General features: G+C 35.0%; 1 protein-coding gene across 7 annotated transcripts in view; it reads left to right on the top strand.

Moving 5' to 3' along the window:
* ADGRV1 (adhesion G protein-coupled receptor V1) overlaps positions 1–20,175 on the top strand; it is a 554,175-nt gene that overhangs the window by 149,062 nt on the left and 384,938 nt on the right. For all 7 annotated transcript variants that reach the window (XM_032846581.1, XM_032846569.1, XM_032846573.1 and 4 more), the window contains 13 exons: positions 761–860; positions 1,546–1,725; positions 2,493–2,656; positions 6,665–6,758; positions 8,683–8,761; positions 8,860–8,998; positions 9,659–9,800; positions 12,026–12,288; positions 14,083–14,258; positions 15,048–15,172; positions 18,358–18,515; positions 18,601–18,747; positions 19,081–19,188. In XM_032846581.1, coding sequence (XP_032702472.1) covers positions 761–860; positions 1,546–1,725; positions 2,493–2,656; positions 6,665–6,758; positions 8,683–8,761; positions 8,860–8,998; positions 9,659–9,800; positions 12,026–12,288; positions 14,083–14,258; positions 15,048–15,172; positions 18,358–18,515; positions 18,601–18,747; positions 19,081–19,188 — 1,875 coding nt within the window. The remainder of the gene's footprint in view (positions 1–760; positions 861–1,545; positions 1,726–2,492; positions 2,657–6,664; positions 6,759–8,682; positions 8,762–8,859; positions 8,999–9,658; positions 9,801–12,025; positions 12,289–14,082; positions 14,259–15,047; positions 15,173–18,357; positions 18,516–18,600; positions 18,748–19,080; positions 19,189–20,175) is intronic.

Raw genomic sequence — 20,175 nt, 5'->3', positions numbered from 1 at the left:
TTTTGGTGTCCACTGTGTCATTCCAAACATGATGGGCAGTGCTTGTCCTTCTCCTCCCTTACTCCTCACTGTCTCAAAACTTTACATGCAAGAGGATAGCAAATACAGCTCTAAAAACAAATCTTTTTATGTCCTGCTCACACTATATTTTTGAGGCTTCATTTAGAAGATCTTTCTGATAATTTACCAGAAGGCAATTGGTGGGAAATAACTTTATAAAAGCATTTCTTGGATAGGAAGTCAGCACCACTGAATCATCTTCTTCTCCTTTCCACACTTACTCAGTATGAATTCTTGTTTGATAATGCGTTCTATATTCTTTATCCTCCTCATTTCCACTCCTTAATATTAAGCCGAGCCCCATAACTTTCTGCCTTGACTAACTGCACTGGCCTCCTGGTGCCTGACTTTTCCTGCAACATGGCCTTCTTTTTCATGCTTCCGTTTTCCCTGTTCACCACTGCCATAGAAATCCCCCTGATGTATTGCTTTCTCTTAAATTTTCAATAGTGCTACATCGCATATTGGATAAGAGCTATATTCACTAGCTCAGCATTCAATATCCTCCACAATTAGCCGCTATCTACTTTATGCCGAGTTTCCCGTGAGTCAGTGTTTTTATGTATTTTATTTTTTAAGCCATAGGATGTTTGTTTAAATGAAAATATATTTGGATGCACAATTTATAAATCTAATAAAAGCAGGAGGTATTTTGTGTTCAGTGGCAATAGAGGGATGAATTCCTTTCTGTTTCTTATAGGGGTCATTGAATAAAACAGTGTTTGTGCATTTGTTGGATGACAACATTCCTGAGGAAAAAGAAGTATACCAAGTCATTCTGTATGATGTCAGGACACAAGGTAATTCAAAATTCAATTTAAACTTTTTTCTAGTATATTATTCTTTTTAGGAAAAAAATAATACTTGCCATCCCTATATTTAACAACTAGATGCATACTAATTAAAAATACTACTTTTTTAAAAATATATGTTTATAAAAAATACAAAAAAAAATACTACTTTTTTTAAAAGTATAACTTTAAATATTGTCTGTCCCATAAAATTGTTAGATCTAAAAAAAATCAGCTCCGAATGGGAACACTCAGGAAAAACCTCTAAAAATTTTGCTAAATATTTTTGTATGGAATAATATACATTTCCAAAGGAAGAGTTTTTCTGTAATAAATTTATATTAGCAGACCAGTTTGGATTTAGACTGTTTATATAGATGATTCAAATCTAATCACTTTGAGCAAATTATCTGGGTACTTTATTCACTGTCTACTCAATATTCATAATTCAGAAGATGATTAGCAAATAATAAAGATAATATGTCAAGTGAAGAAATTTTATAATTTACTTTCTAGAAAAAGAAAACTCAGTTGTAGGTTCTGTTGGGCAACCTGAAGATTTCTCTTAAAGGAGTGAATGAAAAAGAACACTGTATGGGTGTTTCAGTGTTTCAGAGAGTGGGGCTGTATGTTAAGTATTTCCAAGCTAATGCCAAATCACTGTTAGATTTCTTGTGATCCCTGGTGTTTTTAGGAGTCCCACCAGCCGGAATTGCTCTGCTTGATGCACAGGGATATGCAGCTGTCCTGACTGTCGAAGCCAGTGATGAACCACATGGAGTTCTAAATTTTGCTCTTTCATCAAGATTTGTTTTGCTGCAAGAGGCTAACATAACAATTCAGCTTTTCATCAACAGAGAATTCGGATCTCTAGGTTTGTGTTACTCTAGAGTGAATGCGGTTTCTAGGCAGGTTCTTTTTTAATATTCTGCTTGTGTGTGGATGAAAGCCATTGCTGAAATAAATCAGAGACAGGGAAAAAACTTAATATTTGTTAATTCAGAACAGGACTTTATAACTTCTTTATTTTTGAAGTTTATTTATTTCTGTTAGTAATCTCTACACCCAGTGTGGCATCATTCAAGAGTCCCATGCTCTTCTGACAGAGCCAGCCAGGCACGCGTAACTTCTTCTTTTTTTTTTTCTTTTTCCAAAAGATTAAAGTAATTATCTATCACCACAGAAATGCTGTGTAACCATCATAAAATCGCAGCAGTGTATAATAATGGGCTGGCTCTGGGTCTACTACCATATGTAGGGTTTGACCAAGGGTGGCCCTACTCCAGATGTCTCATTCTTCTCCTGGGATCATTGGAGGCCAAAGAAAGCAAGCAAGAGCGTGCCAGTCCTCTTGTGGTCTAGGCTTAGAACTAGCACATGATCACTTTTACTTTGTACTAACAGCCAAAAGTAGTAGTCACAGCCACACTCCCAAATCAAGAGACAGTGCAGTATACCTTGCTCATAGTTGGACATCACTGAGCCATTACATGATAAAGGCTATGGATATAGGAGGAAGTAAGAAATTGGGTCCAAGAATACAAGCTACTGCAGGTGTTAGGAAAGTAAAAAGGCTAATGCTATGATGATATTTTAAAAGTGTAAATAATTATAAAACCTTATATCTTCCAATTCAATTAGGAGCCATTAACGTCACATACAGCACAGTTCCTGGAATGTTGAGTCTAAAGAACCAAACAGAAGGAAACCTAGCTGAGCCAGATGTTGACTTTGTCTCAGTAGTTGGCTTTCTGATTTTAGAAGAAGGAGAAACCACAGCAGCCATCAACATTACTATACTTGAGGTAAAACTCTTTACTTTGCTATTATTATATTTAATCTAAATAACTACAAAGAAAGTAGAAATTGATGGGATATTCTGGTGCTTTTAAATCAGCTTATTTCTTTTTGTGATCTTTTAAAACCACACAGGGGTTTCTGTTCTTGTCTGAATAGGCTGGTCTGCTGTTGTGTATTTTATTACAGAAACATTGAGTGATAAAGAGAATTTCCTTAGGGCAGTCCTCTTTAAGATAGGCATTGGCCTAAGAAATTCCAGGGGAGCATTTTGATTATTCCAAAGGATTTATTGGACCAGAAAATCCATGTAGGTCAGCATTTTAGTTGTTAGGACTGGTTAAATTAGAGATAGTGAGAAACTCACTAGAGGCTGTTGGCATAAAATGTGATTACGGTCAAATTTAAAGTTATCACTGGTGGCTGAAATTGCATTTTAAATGATTTTTCATATTGTGAAACCTCACGCTGTTTTGGGACTCAGTGTTTCAGCTACCTGAATACATTTCCAAGAGGTGTATGAAAATAGTATGTATGAAGAGGATAGGAGATGGTATGTGTGATGGGTGGGAGGGAAGAGAAAATACTGCTTTAGAAAAATTTTCAATTACTATGTATTTTGGGGGTTCTATTTTTGAAAAGCTCTTATTTTCTCTGAGGCTTTTTACTTTTACAAAATTTTAAGTAGTGAAAACCATCCACCATCTGAAGTTAGTAACTCTTATTTTTTTGATTACCATTGCACAGTGACCTGATACAATAGTATGAGAACTCTAGAGCCATAAGATAAAAGGTAATATTCAGCGTATGACATAGAACCTCCGATTTGATAAAATAAAACTTTAAACCAAATGTATAATCAAATATATAATCTGTTAATATAACTGAATATAAATAAATGGATTTCCTTAGATATGGTAATTTTTAAAACAGAATATATGTAGCCAACCCTTCTTTTCTTCGCAGAGTCTAGAGTTAGGAACACAGGGTTTCCAGTTTTCCTTTTTTCCCCCTTAGGTCTTTGTAGCCCTTTCTGTTCCTTGAGTAGCATTAGATTTAGATTTATTTGTGGCCTATATAAACAAAAATCAGCCAGGCCTGGTTTGAGGGGGCGGTGGTCAGTGTTAGGGGGTTGTTGTATGAGAGTGAGGAACAGTGGGGATGGATGGGGGACCATGACTTTTACATCCCTGATTCTGGAACTCTCTTTGGTGTATATATTATAGAAGATAGTTTAAAGACTGTTTTCCTTTTTTTTCACATGGAAATACATCTCCATTAAATAAAATTAATAAAATGTATGTACTGACTTTATACATACACATACACACACACACACACACACACACACATTGGGGTTTATGTAAATATTGTTGGGTGATTGGTCATGATTGACATGGGTTTTGCTGGTCTTCAAGTTTTGAACACTTGCCTTATTTTTAGTGCTGTTAGGTGCACTAGGGATTAATAGTGTATTAAAATTAACTATTACAAATAGCTATTAGGTGTTTTTTTTTTTTAAGATTTTCTTTATTTATTTGAGAGGAAGAGAGACAGAGAATGTGAGAGAGAGCGAGAGAGTGCACAGTCAGGGGGAAGAGCAGAGGGAGAGGGAGAAGCAGACTTGCTGCTGAGAAAGGAGCCCGCCACAGGGCATGATCCCAGGACCCTGGGATCACAACTGAGTCTAAGGCAGACCCTCAACCAAATGAGCCACCCAGGTGCCCCTAGCTATCACTTTTTAAGGACTCTTTCTAGGCCAGGCACTGCATACTTATTATTTTTAATCATTATTATAATTCCCAAAGTAGATATTATTTCCCCCATTATACAGATGGTGGAAACGAGGGCTATAAGTTGAAGCAACTCACTTAAAATTACAGAATTTGGTGTTAGGTCTCCATGACTGTGAAGCCCCTATTTTTTTCATGGTATTCTATTCCACATCTCAATCTTTGGATAGTAAGATAATTTAAAATCTTTTGCTTCCATTCTACTTAAAATATATTAGATTTATATATTTATGTAGTCGGTTTACATATTATGTTAGTTGAGGAAAAATGATATATTAGCAGTTTGATGTAGTTCAACCTAATAACTTATCATACAACTGGGTATAAGTTTATACTTTTATTACTTTTTAATGTCGGATTTGTTGAAGTAAAATTAACAAATACTGCATGGTATTACATATATATAGAATCTAAAAAATATGTAAAACGGTAAGATATTTAAAATGTATACTGTGGTGATTTGATACATGTATACATTGTGAAAGGGATTCCCCCCATCTATTTAACTGACACATTCATCACCTCACAAGTGTATTTTTTGTGTGTGAAAATATTTAAGGTCTAGCCTCCTAGTGAATTTCGATTATATAACACAGTGTTGTCAACTATATAGTCACTATTTTTTTTTAAGATTTTTTTTATTTACTTGACAGATGGAGATCACAAGTAGGCAGAGAGGCAGGCAGAGAGAGAGAAGGGGAAGCAGGCTCCCTGCTGGGCAGAGAGCCTGATGCGGGGCTTGATCCCAGGACCCTGAGATCTTGGCCCAAGCCAAAGGCAGAGGTTTAACCCAATGAGCCACCCAGGTGCCCCAATAGTCACTAAGTTTTACCTGAGACCCTCAGACACTATTTTTCTAATAGCTGAGTTTGTACTCTTTTACCAACGTTTCCTTTTTCCCCCTACCCCCAGCCCCTGGCCCTGGGAACCAGTTTTCTACTCTTTGTGTCTATGAGTTTAACTTTCTTTCTTTTTTAGATTCCACTAATAGTGCAGGATACCATGCAGTAGTTGTCTTTCTCCATCTGACTTACTTCACATAGCATAATGCCCTCTAGGTTGATCCATATTGTTGCAAATGGCAGGATTTCCATCTTCCTTGTGGCTGAATAATATTCTATTGTGTTTATAGATACCACATCTTCATCCGTTCACTCACTGATGGACTCTTAAGTTGTTTCCATATCTTGGCTATTGTGAATATATTCTACAAATATCTCTTTGATATTCTGTTTGTATTACCTTTGAATATATACTCTGGTGTGGGATTGCCAGATTATATGGTAATTCTGTTTTTAATTTTTTGAGGAACCCTTATATTGTTTTGCATAGTGGCTACACCAGTTTATATTCCCACCAGTAGTGCACAAGAGTTCCCTTTTTTCCATATACTCACCAATACTTATCTCATGTCTTTTGGATAATAACCATTCTAAGAGGTGTGAGGTAATGTCTCATTCTGGTGTTTTTTTTTTTTTTAAAGATTGATTGATTGATTGATTGATTTGACAGACAGAGATCACAAGTAAGCAGAAAGGGAGGCAGATAGAGAGAGGGGGAAGCAGGCTCCCCGCTGAGCAGAGAGCCCGATGCGGGATTCGATCCCAGGACCCCAAGATCATGACCCAAGCTGAAGGCAGAGGCTTAACCCACTGAACCACCCAGGTGCCCCTCATTCTGGTTTTGATTTGCATTTCAATGATGCTCGATGATGCTGAGCACCTTTTCATGTATGTATTGGCTGCTGGTGTACATCTTCCTTGGAAAAACGTCTATTCGGTTCTTTGTACGTTTTTAAATCAGATTATTTGTGGTGCTTTTCTTTTCTTTTTTGGCTGTGGAGTTGTGTGAGTCCTTTATGTATTTTGAACATTAACCCTTTATCAAATATGTAATTTGCAAATACTTTATTCCATTCTATTGGTTGCCTTTTCATTCTGTTGATGTGTTCCTTTGTTGTGCAGAAGCTTTTTAGTTTGACGTAGTCCCACTTGTTTATTTTTGCTTTTGTTGCTTTCACTTTTGGTGTCAGATCTAAAAGAAAAGTCATACCTAAGGCATGTTTATTTTTAAAAATTTTAATCTTTATATTCCAGGTTTGCATTTTTATACTTGCTGTATACTATTTAAGCAGACATATTTATCAGATAATTTAAAAAACTGTAAGAGGTCATTACTTGGAGAGCACAACAATAGGAGATTTAATGGATATAATTTTTACAGGATGACATACCAGAGCTAGAAGAATATTTCCTTGTGAATTTAACTTATGTTGACCTTATCATGGCTCCTTTAACTTCATTTCCTCCTAGACTAGGTATGATATTCTTTTTGTTTTTGTTTATTTACTTCAAACAAAGTAAAGTTATTCATTTTTTAATCAAAAGTGATAACTGTAATACTTGTTAATCTCAGCTGTAGAAGAAAATCTGGTGAGCTTTTAAATTTATTTTAACTTGGAGACTATAATCTATGGCAGTTTTGTATATTGGAGATCATAAACACATTTAAGAATTGTTTATTGTGTGATGTTTTTAACAACTATTTATAACCAAATTTGTAAACTTCAAAGTAGAATTAGTTCTTAAGAAGGAATTTTTCCTTTTAAAGTTTCATTTGCTGTTTTCATTAGATCTCCAGACTATCAGATGATTTTATTTTCCTTTAGATTAAGCAGAACTTTTGTTTGTTTATTGTTTTCTCTGCTTCTTTTTTGACCTTTTACCTCTTTCTTTTCATGCTTTAGAAAAGACTCAGTTAATTCATTACAGACTGAAAGGTAAAACTTGAACCTCAGTATGAATTTATGTAGATTAAAAAGATATGTTCTTATTTTAAAACATAAACTCTTGTTTGCAGTTTAGACATTCAATACTGGGGATTTTATGTGAAATTTGTAGGTGTGATTGCCCAAAAGGTAGTGGCAATGAATAGCATTGTGCTAGCCTGTTCCCCATCCCTTGGTTCAAAGGTGCTCTGTACAGGGCAGAAAATCAGTTGGGGTTAAAGGAGGGGAAGCATGGCCAAGAGGAGTGAGCTAAGGAATAGGGGTTCCTCATTCCCTTTTGAGGCTCAGTATGACAACTTTGAAAACAATGGAAGGGAATAACCAGTTTTTGACTTCTTCTCCTCCTCCTCCTCCTCCTCCTCCTCCTCCTCCTCCTCCTCCTCCTCCTCCTTCTTCTTCTTCTTCTTCTTATTTGAAAAGCTTCAATTCTTTTGCAAAAGAAATATATGACTCCTGGGATAGGCTTTGAAATCAGGCATTTATTACAAGACATTTATGCTAAGAAAGCTAACAGATACTTCATATTTCTTTATACTCGTATTAGAAGTAATTTGAATAGTTTAACTTTTGTTTGGTGCTCTCTGATGCCCCTGTTTGAAGTGCTTTATGTTAGTCACTTTCACATTTTACAGATAAGGGAGCAGAAGCTTTGAGAAGCTTAGTTACATGCCCAGAGTCACACAGCTGTGAGATGCTGGAGCTGGGCTTCTGCTTTGTAGCTTCTAGTTAGGTGGGCACAGATACTGATTTTCTTTTTGTTTTTTGACAGTGCTAACTTCACTCAGGGAATTACACTCTCCCTATCCTTTCCCCACCTAGGCAGCTGCCATAAGTATCCTAAGATACTCTCCTAAGTTAGAGCCTCTGAATTTTAAGAGGGAAAGGATAAAACTATTAAAAAACTAAACAGAAACAGGGTTGGTTAATATTTCAAGACTGGATAATGAATGCTGGTAACATACTCTACTTGGTAGGCAGAGTACAAGATAAAAAGGGATAAGAGAAATTTACTTCCATCTCAGTCTCTGCCCCCCAACTTTTTCCCCATCTTTCCCTCCTGTCTTAACATGTCACTCCTGCATCTCGTTCTTGCACCTATTTATTTCTCTGCAGCACTCCCTGCCTGTCTCTTCCCATTTCTTTCTCTTTTCTTGATCTTTCTACTCCTTCCAGTGGTCTCTATTTTTCTTTTCTCTTTCTATTAAAATAATAGAAATAAAACCATAATCTCAGGTGCTTATTTTGTACTGTTCTCAGCTCATTAGATTTCTGTAAATTATCGCTCTTGTTAGTAAAAATGTCCTTAATCAAATATCATAAACATATCTTTACTTTCTTAAACATCTTTTGAGTAATGTTGACAATATCTTTATATTAGAAATTATGTGTTCTCTATGCCAAATACTTCTCTTAATCACTTTTACTTAAAAGTATGCTTTTGTGTTTTTTTCAGATTCGGAGGGCTTGACTGCACAGATAATTATTGATGCCAATGATGGCGCTCGAGGCGTAATTGAATGGCAACATACCAGGTAAGACCAAGGCAGTGTGAGAGTTCTTTTCTGAGTTTCAGATTATCTACTGAATAAAAGCTTATAAGGAAAAGATTAATGTATTCTGTTTATTTTAGGTTTGAAGTCCATGAAACCAAAGGAAGTTTAACATTGGTAGCCCAGAGGAGCAAAGGGACTCTTGGCCACGTTTCCTTGTTTGTATATGCCCAGAATTTGGAAGCACAGCTGGGGCTGGATTACATCTTTACCCCAAAGGTGAAATCCTTGGGAATTATAGTGATTTGGGTCTCGTATAAATAAATTAATCTTAAAGTAATAAACTATTATATATTCCATCATAAATTAAGACAGAAGACTTCTACATTGTAGAATAGCTTTCTTTACTATTTTATCAAAATACGGAAATTGATTTTTTAGTTCTAAAGGTTATTCTTTATTTTATTTTATTCATCCATTATTTTGTTTTAATATTTGATACCATTTTATTCACATCTTATTGCAATACTTGATAATGGAGAACACAAGTTACTGTGACAAAGAATTTCTGTCATTATATTTATATCAGAGTGTTTCAGAGAGTTTCTGTTGTTTCTTGAAAATTTTATATCTTTTATTTCTTTGCTTTAATTTACTGAAACTACTGTTAATGTTTTAAAGTGCTTTTCGTCTCTTGTTGGCTTTTATTCCTTAGTCAAATGTTTACTTTATTCTCTTCTCCACGAATCTTACTTTTTAAACTTAATGTTGTCAATTTAAGTAAAAAGAGATTAAAAAAAAATAAGAGGAAAGTCCCTTACTTTTATTAAAATAGCTTATTTCACATTGCCAACCAGATTGTATTTCTTGCCAAATATTCTATAAAAACCCAACAGTGTCTTTAAATATAATACTGTCTACTTTTACTTTATTGACCAGATTCTTCATTTTGTTGATGGAGAAAGATATAAAAATATTGACATTATGATTCTGAATGATGACATTCCAGAAGGGGATGAAACATTTCAGCTGATTTTAACAAATCCTTCACCTGGACTAGAACTGGGAGAAAAAACAATAGGTATTTGATAATTTCTTATACAGTTCACTCTTATCATGCTGTTTTCTTGATATGGAGGTAGATGTAAAGGGATTAGAGTCTTGCTGGTTTTCTGTGCTTAGAATTAAAAATATTTTAAGCTAGACATTTTGGAATTCCTGTGTTAGTGAACAGTGCTTCCAGCCTGTTGTGTGTGTGTGTGTGTGTGTGTGTGTGTGAAACAAAAAGTAGGTTGGTAGAAAGAATATTAAATCAGTTTTGCAGCTATTACAGGTTTTATTTATTTATTTTTAAAATATTTTATTTATTTATTTGACAGACAGAGATCACAAGTAGGCAGAGAGGCAGGCAGAGAGGGAGGGAGAAGCAGGCTCCCTGCTGAGCAGAGAGCCTGATGCAGGGCTTAATCCCAGGACCCCGAGATCATGACCTGAGCCGAAGGCAGAGGCTTAGCCCACTGAGCCACCCAGGCGCCCCTACAGGTTTTATTTAATTTGTAAATGTCTTTCATTTGGAATTTTATTTCTGCTCTGTTTTCTATTGAACAGTAGAGGGAATAATAAGGTTTTAATGTTATCTCATTGCTATAGTATTTCCACATAGCAGTTGAAGTATACTGATACCTAAGACATTATGGGAGCCATAATTCTTTGGTTGGAACAGTTTGACATTGTTAAGAAAACTCATCCTAATCTACTGCTTGTTAGATATCATACTGACTGCTTGGAGAAGGTAAAAAAAGAGAGGAGACGTCATGGAAATCCAGAACTCTAGGGTTGGTGGGCCTCTTTAAGAGTCACTTAATTTAGTTTCTGTAGTGATACATAGATCAGGTGGATTTAGAACACCAAGTGTTGACTGACTCTTCAACCTCTTATTTTAGCTAGTGACTGATAGTTCTTTGGGATTCCCTTAATCTAATTAACCCTTGTATTCCTAAATTATTGGCTTTTATGTGAAAAAAATCTGATTTGTAGTAAGAAGAAAAGAAAAAATCTTGAATAACCAAGAATTGGTTTTCACTTTTATTGCCATATTAATGAAGCAAATTGGTATTTCTAAGTCTTTAGAACCTTTCTTGAGTCTGTGGCCATTGTTTCAAATTCTAAGAGTATATTGAAAATACACTCTTTTTTCGTTGTTGTAGAACTTAGTGGGTTGTATTTAAAGGGTTGTAGGGGTGGACACAATGTGTTGGTTAAGAATCTTTTATGTGTGAACAGTAGAAAACCCAATTCAAATGGATTTAAAGGTAATTTATTGGGTCATTTATTCTGAGGGTCCAGAAACATACAACTTTAGATGAGGTGGGACAAGGACTTAACATTCCACCAACAACGTTGTTGTTTTCTGCCTCTTCTTGCCTTTTGGAGTATTGGTTTCACTGCAAGGCTAATGTTACTTGTCACAAGATGATTGTCCACAACATTCTTTTACATTCCACGTAGTAGGAAAGAAGAGCCCTCAAACTCAAGCATTCCCAAAGAAGTCCTAATATGATTCTGTTCAGAATTATGTAGCTTACATGCCCACCACCATGAGTAGGAGGAAGTCATTTCTTGTTGGTCTCTGCTAAGTTTACTCTATGCTTGTAATTTTCTATTTATAAATATAAAAATAATCCTCAGAACAATAAGTGCTTTGACAGTGGGTTATTTCTTAAACTATGTACCGTTAATCAGCCTTCAGACTATTTCCAAACTTTCATGAAGTTTCAATAAATATTCTTATATGTAAATCTTTGTATATGTTAGTAATCAAGATCATCTGTTGAGTACAGAGCTTATATTTTGAACTCTTACAATAGTTCAATCATTTTTTTCTCTTGGTTTTCTAAGAAGACCATCATTTGGTTTAGAAGATGGTGTTAATTCCAACTCTTTCTTCCTATTGCTTTCGTAACTGTTACCTGGCTCATAGCTCCAGGACAATGCTGAATAGTAGCAGGAATGGCAGGCACTATTGTCTTGTTTCTGCATTAGTGGTGACCCTTCGGATGTTTCAACATTGAGTTACGTATTTGTTACTGGCTTCTAAGGTTGAGGAGGAAGCTGCCTATTATTCCAAGATGACTGGCTATTTTTACATCATGAGTAAATATGATATTTTATTAAATGCCTTTTAAAATTTCCTTTGTTTTTAAGGTGATCTAGAGAAGAGTTGGCCTAGTTTATAGTGAAACATCTACCTCTAACTTATAACCCACTCTGTTTCCATTTATTTCTATAATATTTTTATTTCAACAGCCTTAATTACTATCCTTGCTAATGATGATGGCTCTGGAGTCCTATCATTTAACAACAGTGAGCACTTTTTCCTAAGAGAACCAACAGCTCTCTATGTACAGGAGAGTGTTGCAGTATTATACATTGTTCGGGAACCTGCACAAGGACTGTTTGGAACCGTGACCATTCAGTTCATTGTGACAGAAATAAATTCCTCAATGGAGACTAAAGATCTGACCCCTTCCAAAGGCTACATTGTTTTAGAAGAAGGTGTTCGCTTCAAGGTATAGTATGAGGCTTTAAGGAGAGTGAATAATGTTTATGAATAATTTTCTCTTAGAGTAGCACCCCAGGTGCTAGGAGGAAAAAAAATGTACTCCCAGCTTAGATGACAGGTAAAGATGATTAGATTACTGTGTGAAAATGTTAACAGTGCTGTCTAATCTGCATAGAGTGCTGCTAGAGAAATCCACGCTGTTAATAGGGTAGTGGAATCTGCAAATAATAAGGAAAATGTACATAGTGCTGTCATAAATGTTAACTATTTAGTAGATACTTCATATTATTCTTAAAATATAAACTAAAGGAAACTCCAAGCCATTTACTGTTGTCACCAAACCCTAACCAGTTATTCTTTTGACCATATTTTCAGTTAACAAAATATAATTTCTTACTTTAGCCTCCTTATGTGAGAGGCAAGTATCCTATGTGAATAGGAATAGTTTATTGGAGAAGAAATGCTGGATTTAGAGTTAGTTATAAATGTGGTTTATACTTACAGAAGTATATCTTCTGAAACTCCTTTTTTCGTATATTAGTAATTTTCCATTCCTACAACCGAATTTTATTTTATAAAACACAGTTTAGGTAGCTAATTGCATAAGCTTAATCAAGCCTGACATATAAAGTATAATAATTGTAAAGTAATATATTTTAAACAATTTCCTCTAAAAACAGTCTTTACCCAGTAATTAACTTTCTTTGGGATCAGATTGTAAACACTTCAACACGTTTTTCAATTCATATTTATTTGAATGTCTGATTTTTTCATGTTCTAGGAAATTTGAACCTCTAGGAATATTTACATTCTTCATATAGATATAAAAGAATTCAAATTTAAAGTATTTGATGAATTTTCCATTGCTTTACTTTCTCAGGTTTTTTCTTTTAAAAATATTTTAAATTTTACTTATTTAATTTTTTGTATATTTTAGGTTTTATCCCTTTTTTCTTAAAAGATTTTTCTACAGTGTATTTAAACATCTTTCTGTGCATTAGGTAAATTAAATGTTAGAGAAAATTGGATTAACAGTGAAGTCCAAAAATCTCAAATGTGTGGGTCAGTGGCCTTAAAAATAAATATATGCCAATGTGATCACCACTCAGATTAGTATATTGAGCGTACCTCTCCCAGAAGTTTCCTTCTTGTCTCTTGCCCTTCCCGGAGGAAACTACTTTCTGGTTTCTGTCACTGAGGACTCATTTTGCTGATTCTTGAGCTTCATATAAATAAAGTCATATAGTATTTACTCTTTTGTATCTGGCTTGTTTTGGTCAACATAATTTTTGAGATCTATTTGGTTGCGCACATCAGTAGCTGGTTTTTCTTTATGGCTGAGTGGCCCTGCATCAAAGAGCCCACTATCTTTTTATCCATTTTTCTGTCGATAAACTTCTGAATTGTTTCTATTTTGTGCTTACTATGGCTTTAACTGCTTTTTTACAGTGAATCCTATACTAGAATGAGATTAATACAGTTATGTAGCTGGGGCAAGATTAAGAGTTAACAAAAATCAAGATCTATATTTGTTGTTTTAATCTTAATGTTGTTTTTAAATGTCATGAAATTTATTTTTAGACACTCAGTGCCCTATATCACGGCATTGAAAATCTTGAAAGTGGTAACTTGACATAGTTGTGTAACTATTACATATCATGTGGATCAGTATTAAAATAGAAAAGAAGTGATGTTTTCCAAAACATATTATTTTGTTGTCAAAAATGTTTAGCAGATGTTTTGTATGTATGTTGCAGAAATACTGTAGTCTAATAACTTCATCTTTTGATTTTGTTTCCAGGCCCTACGCATTTCTGCCATATTGGACACCGAACCAGAGATGGATGAGCATTTTGTCTGTACCTTGTTTAATCCGACTGGAGGTGCTAGACTGGGGCCACATGTTCAAACCCTGATAACGGTTTTGCAAAATCAGGCCCCTCTGGGATTATTCAGTATCTCTGCAGTTGCAAATAGGTACAGTTTATTCATAAGGAAATTGTCACTTCTGAAGCTAGGTAGGAAATATCTTTTGACATAAAGAAAATGGAGAAGGAAATTGATCTCTGACTATTTTAAAGGGGATTTTTAAAATGAGCTCTGGCAGATAGATCTGAGAGGTGTTATGCCCTCTGGTAACAAGGAGCATCAAAAACCTAATCATGTCCTGTACAGCAGTATTATTAGAATTCTTATTTCCTCAGAATTCACACTTTTCAGGTAAAGGCTTGCACAATTTCATGTCTTCAATAATAGTAAAGCAAGAAATAATATAAAAATATTTAGCTGTTCGAACCAAATGAATGGCTCTCTAAGCGTGTGTTAACATGATTGTAGTTTGAAAATTCCTCTGGAAGCGACCACATATTTGGCTTTTTATTTCTTAGAAATACTCCAGTAGATCTAGTTTTAGGTAAGCTAAGATTTTCTGGATTCACCTTTTTTTGCTTTGTGATATGTTTTTAGTATATCTGAGAAGGAACTTAGGAATGACAAAGCTTTATTTATTTTTTTACAATATATAGTATGAGGTTACTGACTGTTTCCTTAAGATCATAGTATCAGATTGTAGTGCTTTTTCAATCCTCATAATTGAATATTTTGAGCTGTAGAATTTAATTTTCCTGCTGTGTGAAGTTTGTGGTTGGATCTTTCCATGGCTTATGTAAATTTAAAAATATATTAAATATATGCTAGCAATGTGATACTTATATTTAATAAGTAGAATTATATTCCTTTTCTGTTTTCTGCGATCCATTTTTTTAGAGCCACGTCTATAGACATCGAAGAAGCCAACAACACTGTACATTTAAACGTGTCACGCACTAATGGCATGGATTTAGCTGTGAGTGTGGAATGGGAGACAATATCTGAAACAGCCTTTGGCATGAGTACGTTCGGTTTCTTGTAAAAACAAACTTCTCTAACCAAGTAAGATTGCATGTATCAGATGTACATGCTCCCCACCCCCATGAATTATATCTTACGGATCTGTTGAAAATGGAGAACAGATATCTAACTGTTTTATTGCAGCCGCATATATTTATTGAGAGCCTATCATGTACCAGGCATGATATTGAACTCATGGTGCTTAGAACATAGGAGGAGACAGAAATAAATAAGTTAAAACCAGTGTGTAGTTTAAAATTGAAATAAATGGGGGCACCTGGGTGGCTCAGTCAGTTAAGCGTCTGCCTTTGGCTCAGGTCATGATCACAGGGTCCTAGGACTGAGCTCCACATCAGGCTCCCTGCTCAATGGGGAGCATGCTTCTCCCTCTCCCTTTGCCTGCTGCTCCCCACTGCTTGTGCTCTCTCTCTCCCCGTCAAATAGATAAATTAATTAAATCTTTAAAAAAAAAGTAAAATTAGAGTAAATGTTTTAAAGGTTTAAATGTTTTAAATGTTTTATGTTTAAATGTTTTAAAATGTTTTCTAAGTGTTGCGAGAACACAGGGAATGCTTCCCAGGGGTATCTGTGTTTGAACTACAACTGAAAGGTGAGTAGGGATTGATTCTGCAAAGATCTGAGTTGGAGGGATATGGAGGGAAAGTGAGAAGTTATTCAGGCGCACAAGTCTGGAGGCATGAGAGAACGTATAAGTGAAGAACTGCTGAGTGGATGTTGGGATTAGAAGTAAGGGGGACTGTTGAGTTTGGAGACTGGGTAAGACCTGATAGTTTGAGAGCTTGAAGAATATATTATTCATGTTAGTCTTTATTCTAGGCTTAATTATGCATGTTAGTCTTTATTCTAGGCTTAATGTGGTTTAGGGTGGCAGGAGGGCTGCCACATTTATTTGTGGGGAGGTATGATCACATTCATATTTCAAAGATACCATTCTGGGTACCATGCAAAGAATGAGTTCGCACAGAAGAAAATCAAGGATGAAGGGAGACAAAGAAAAGGTCAGCCCAGGTGCTAGCTAGGAATAGCATCTATCAGTTGGGTATTAGGAGATACCAGAGATGATTCCTAGATTTCTAGTTTCTGTGGTTAGATGGAGAGTCATGCACTTCAGTAAGAAAGGGAGTACCGAATGAGGACTAGGTGTTACTGTGGCGAGGAGAAGTAAAATATGTGTGATTTAACACATTTTGAATTCGAGTTACTTTTGAGAAAATGTTTCTCCAGACTCAAAGGGAAGTTTCTGTTGCAGGAGATAAATTTAGAAATCTACAGCATGTATATTGTATTTAAAGTCATGGAAATTGATGTAAAAACATGGAAAGCTGGACTGTAGGTAGAGAAGGGAGGAGGACCCAGACTGAACTGAGTAGGCTCAAATTGAGTTACTAAAGAGGAGGAGGATGGAGCAAAGGAGAGGGAGAAGACATGGTGAGAAACCCAGGGAAATGTGAGATTGTAGCCAGCAGCACAAGAGTGTTTGAAAAAGGAAAGGAGTAGTAACTGTGTCAGTTGCTAGTGTAGAAGCCCAGTAAGATGAGAACCCCCTCAAAAAAATCCACTATAGTTAGCAGTGGAGAAGGAGGAAATAGCAAGAGCTGCTTGTATAGAGGGATAGGAACAGAATAACATTTTGAATGGAGCCCTCCAATGTATTCCACTGTTTCAAGAGGTTTGACTGAGAAGGTAGGACCGAGCAAAGGTGGTGACATAGTGTAGGATTCAAGGGGTTTTTTTTTGTCCATTTGTTTCATTTGGAGAGATTTAAGCATATTTACTGTTGATGGAAAAGGCCTATTAAGTAGAGAGAGATTGAATAATCAGAACATGAAGGGATAGTAGTTAGTAGCAAGTATGATTGTCAAAAAGGCAGGAGGAGGTGGGATCCAAAAGAGAAGGATTATTTCTACTTCAGATTTATCTTATTATTGTTTGGGATATGCATGCGTTTTTGGAAGTGCTTGTGAGAGTATGTGTTGGAAATTCTTAAATGTCAGCGTTGTTTATTTTTCATTCACCATCTTCCTAAATTATGGTAGGGAAACATTTGGCCAGATGGTCTGGTCAGGACCTTAATGTCAAGCATTCAGACTCAATGCAGAAACTGCAGTGTACCTTTAAAAGATGACAAATGGGAATGAAAAATACTGGTTTTCTAGGAAAGGAAATCACTAATGGATAGTACATATGAGGCATTGACATGATTCCTTGAACTGATAATCTGAAAATAATCAATAACTTAGTTTTATAGGACGTAGATTTCAACTTTGACATTTGTTCTTGCTGTTCACACCATTAGCTAAAGTTTTAAAAGAACTGCCTTTGGGAAACTGATACAATGAAACATAGAGCTTTTTAAAAAAATTATTGTTCATGAGATAGGGATTTTTAAATTTTCTGTGTTTAAATGTAGTACAGAATTTTAGGACACATACCTGTGATAGCTTGTTGATTGAAAACTTGACATCCATTTAAAACAGGTGAGTTTGCTTTGGCATTCTTAAATATATAACATGTAAAGTGAGGGATCATTGGATCGGCTTAGTTTCAAATTAATAGTGTAAGTTTTAAAAAGCCAACATTTAGCATGTTTCTATAAAGCTATTTATTATTTTAAACATTCCTGAATTATATTTTCATCATCTTTATGAAAGTTAGTCAAAATCATTTGGAGCATATATCCCTTTAAAATACACATTTAGCATTTTATTTTATTTTATTATTTATTTTTTATTTTTAGAAAATAGTTTATTTATTTGTCAGAAAGAGAGAGAGAGAGAGGAGAGAGAATGAACAGGGAGAGGGAGAGGGAGAAGCAGGCTCCCTGCCGAGCAAGGAGCCCAATGCAGTACTTGATCTCAGGACCCTGGGATCCTGATCAGATTTAAAGGCAGAGGCTTAACTGACTGAGCCATCCAAGCATCCCACATTTAGTATTTTAAATACACTTTGGAAAAATCTACATGGGTGGAGTTGAGGTTTAACAATTTTTTAAAAAATTGTTAGTTTTAGTTATTGTTTAACTTCTCTAGCTTATATTTTCTCTGACATACACACATACCATAGAAGGATCTTTATTTCTGATAACAAACTCACTGGTCTCACTGAATAAATGATAAAAAGTTTTAAAGGGATTATACATTAACAAATCATGACTTACGTATTTCAGGGGGAATGGACGCTGTGTTTTCCACAGTTCAGAGTTTTTTTGATGCTTCAGCTTCTGGTTGGTGTTTCTTTACTTTGGAAGATTCAATATATGGTATAATGTTAAGAAAATTGTCTTCTACTGTTTATCGATGGCAAGGGATTTTTATTCCACTTGAGGTAAACATCAGTCATTTTATAGTACATAAAATGTACATGTGAATTTTGAATGTCTCATGAATTACTGTTATTTCTTCTTTCCTAGGATTTAAATATAGAAAATCCTAAAACTTGTGAAGCCTTTAATATTGGTCTTTCCCCTTACTTTGTGATTACTCATGAGGAAACAAGTGACAAAAAGCCTTCTGTTAACAGTGTGTATACATTCACATCTGGATTCAAATTATTCCTGGTAAAAAAAAAAAAAAATCTTCATTTTTTTTTTGTAGATTGCTTTATTTAAAGGAAAAAATCAAATTTGTAAGATTGATCTTAATGGAAGATAATATATGTTCTATATTAATATGCAAAAGGTTTTTTTAAAGTTGATACACATTTTAGCAGAGTCTCTTAATCCAATAATATTTTTGTTTGTCTTGAAATGATAGCTAGGTATGCCTACTTAGTGCTCAGAATGATTTTTCAAGTTTTGAACTTAAAATACTAACTCATACTATTGTTGTATTCAGAGACTTAGTAAATTCTCATTTAAATATTTATTCCCACGGTTTTGTCTTCCTTGCAGGTACAAACAATCATTATTTCTGAAAGTTCTCAAGTAAAATATTTTTGTTCAGACAATCAAGATTATTTAATTGTTGCAAGTCAAAGAGATGATTCCGAATTAACTCAGGTTTGATTGTTTTTTAAAGTGAATTTAAAAAATATACTGTATTTGAAACTCATTAAAGATGTAGTCTGTAAGTTTATTATTAAAAAAACCCATAATTTGATTGTGGTAAAGTAGTAAAGTAGAATGTAGATGTTAATTAGTCACAGTTAATTTTTAAACAATGGAATTATAAATATTGTCTTCAAGAGCCAGAGCAAGTGTGTAATAATCATGAACATTTAATTAGAATTTAATAGTGTTAGAAAACATTATGGAGAAAAATCACCTAACTGGACAAATGGTGTAACTAAAAATTCATGATTAACATTGCCAAGTGGGAACTTAACATCATCCCAGAAATTCCACATTTCTCCAGTAAACTACATCTCATAATGCTAATAATGCTTATTTGATAATCTTCTCACTCCTCATACTCCCATACCTGCTTCTCATCTCGTTTTTGCTAATGACTTTGTTGACTAAGCTCCAGAAAGGAAGCTTGGTTATCTTGCCAGACCAAATTCAGAAACCTTCTTGCAGCATAGTTTTATTCCTGTGTCCTGTTATGAAGCTTTCCTTCTGTAAAAGCCAGCTTCCTCCGGCCATCAGAAGGTTCAGTTACTCACATGTCTGGCATCACTAACATCTCTATCGGATTATTACAGTCCACATAAATGGGGCTCTCCGTGCTTCAGAAGGAATTTCTCTCATCATCTCATCATCTCATCCCCTTCTACTTTTTTTTTTTTTTTTTTTTCCTTTTCTCCCCTTTGTGGTAAGATACCTTGAAGGAATTGTCTACCTGCTTTATCTTACCTCATGGTCACTGATGACAGCTGGGTTGAATTCACTGGATATTATTCTGTCCTTGTCTTAGGCTGCTTCCTGTTAGCTTGTAACAGTCACTTCATCCTCAGATTTCAACCAGCTCTTCTCTTCATTTCCACACCACCACACATTCTCCTCCTGTCTCTGTGTGCTGCCCTTCTCGGTCTCCACTGCCACTTT

The sequence above is a fragment of the Lontra canadensis genome, unplaced genomic scaffold, assembly GCF_010015895.1.
Source record: "Lontra canadensis isolate GAN:19392208 unplaced genomic scaffold, GSC_riverotter_1.0 scaffold4, whole genome shotgun sequence".
NCBI classification, from domain to species: domain Eukaryota; kingdom Metazoa; phylum Chordata; class Mammalia; order Carnivora; family Mustelidae; genus Lontra; species Lontra canadensis.
This window is presented reverse-complemented; position numbering and strand designations above follow the sequence as displayed.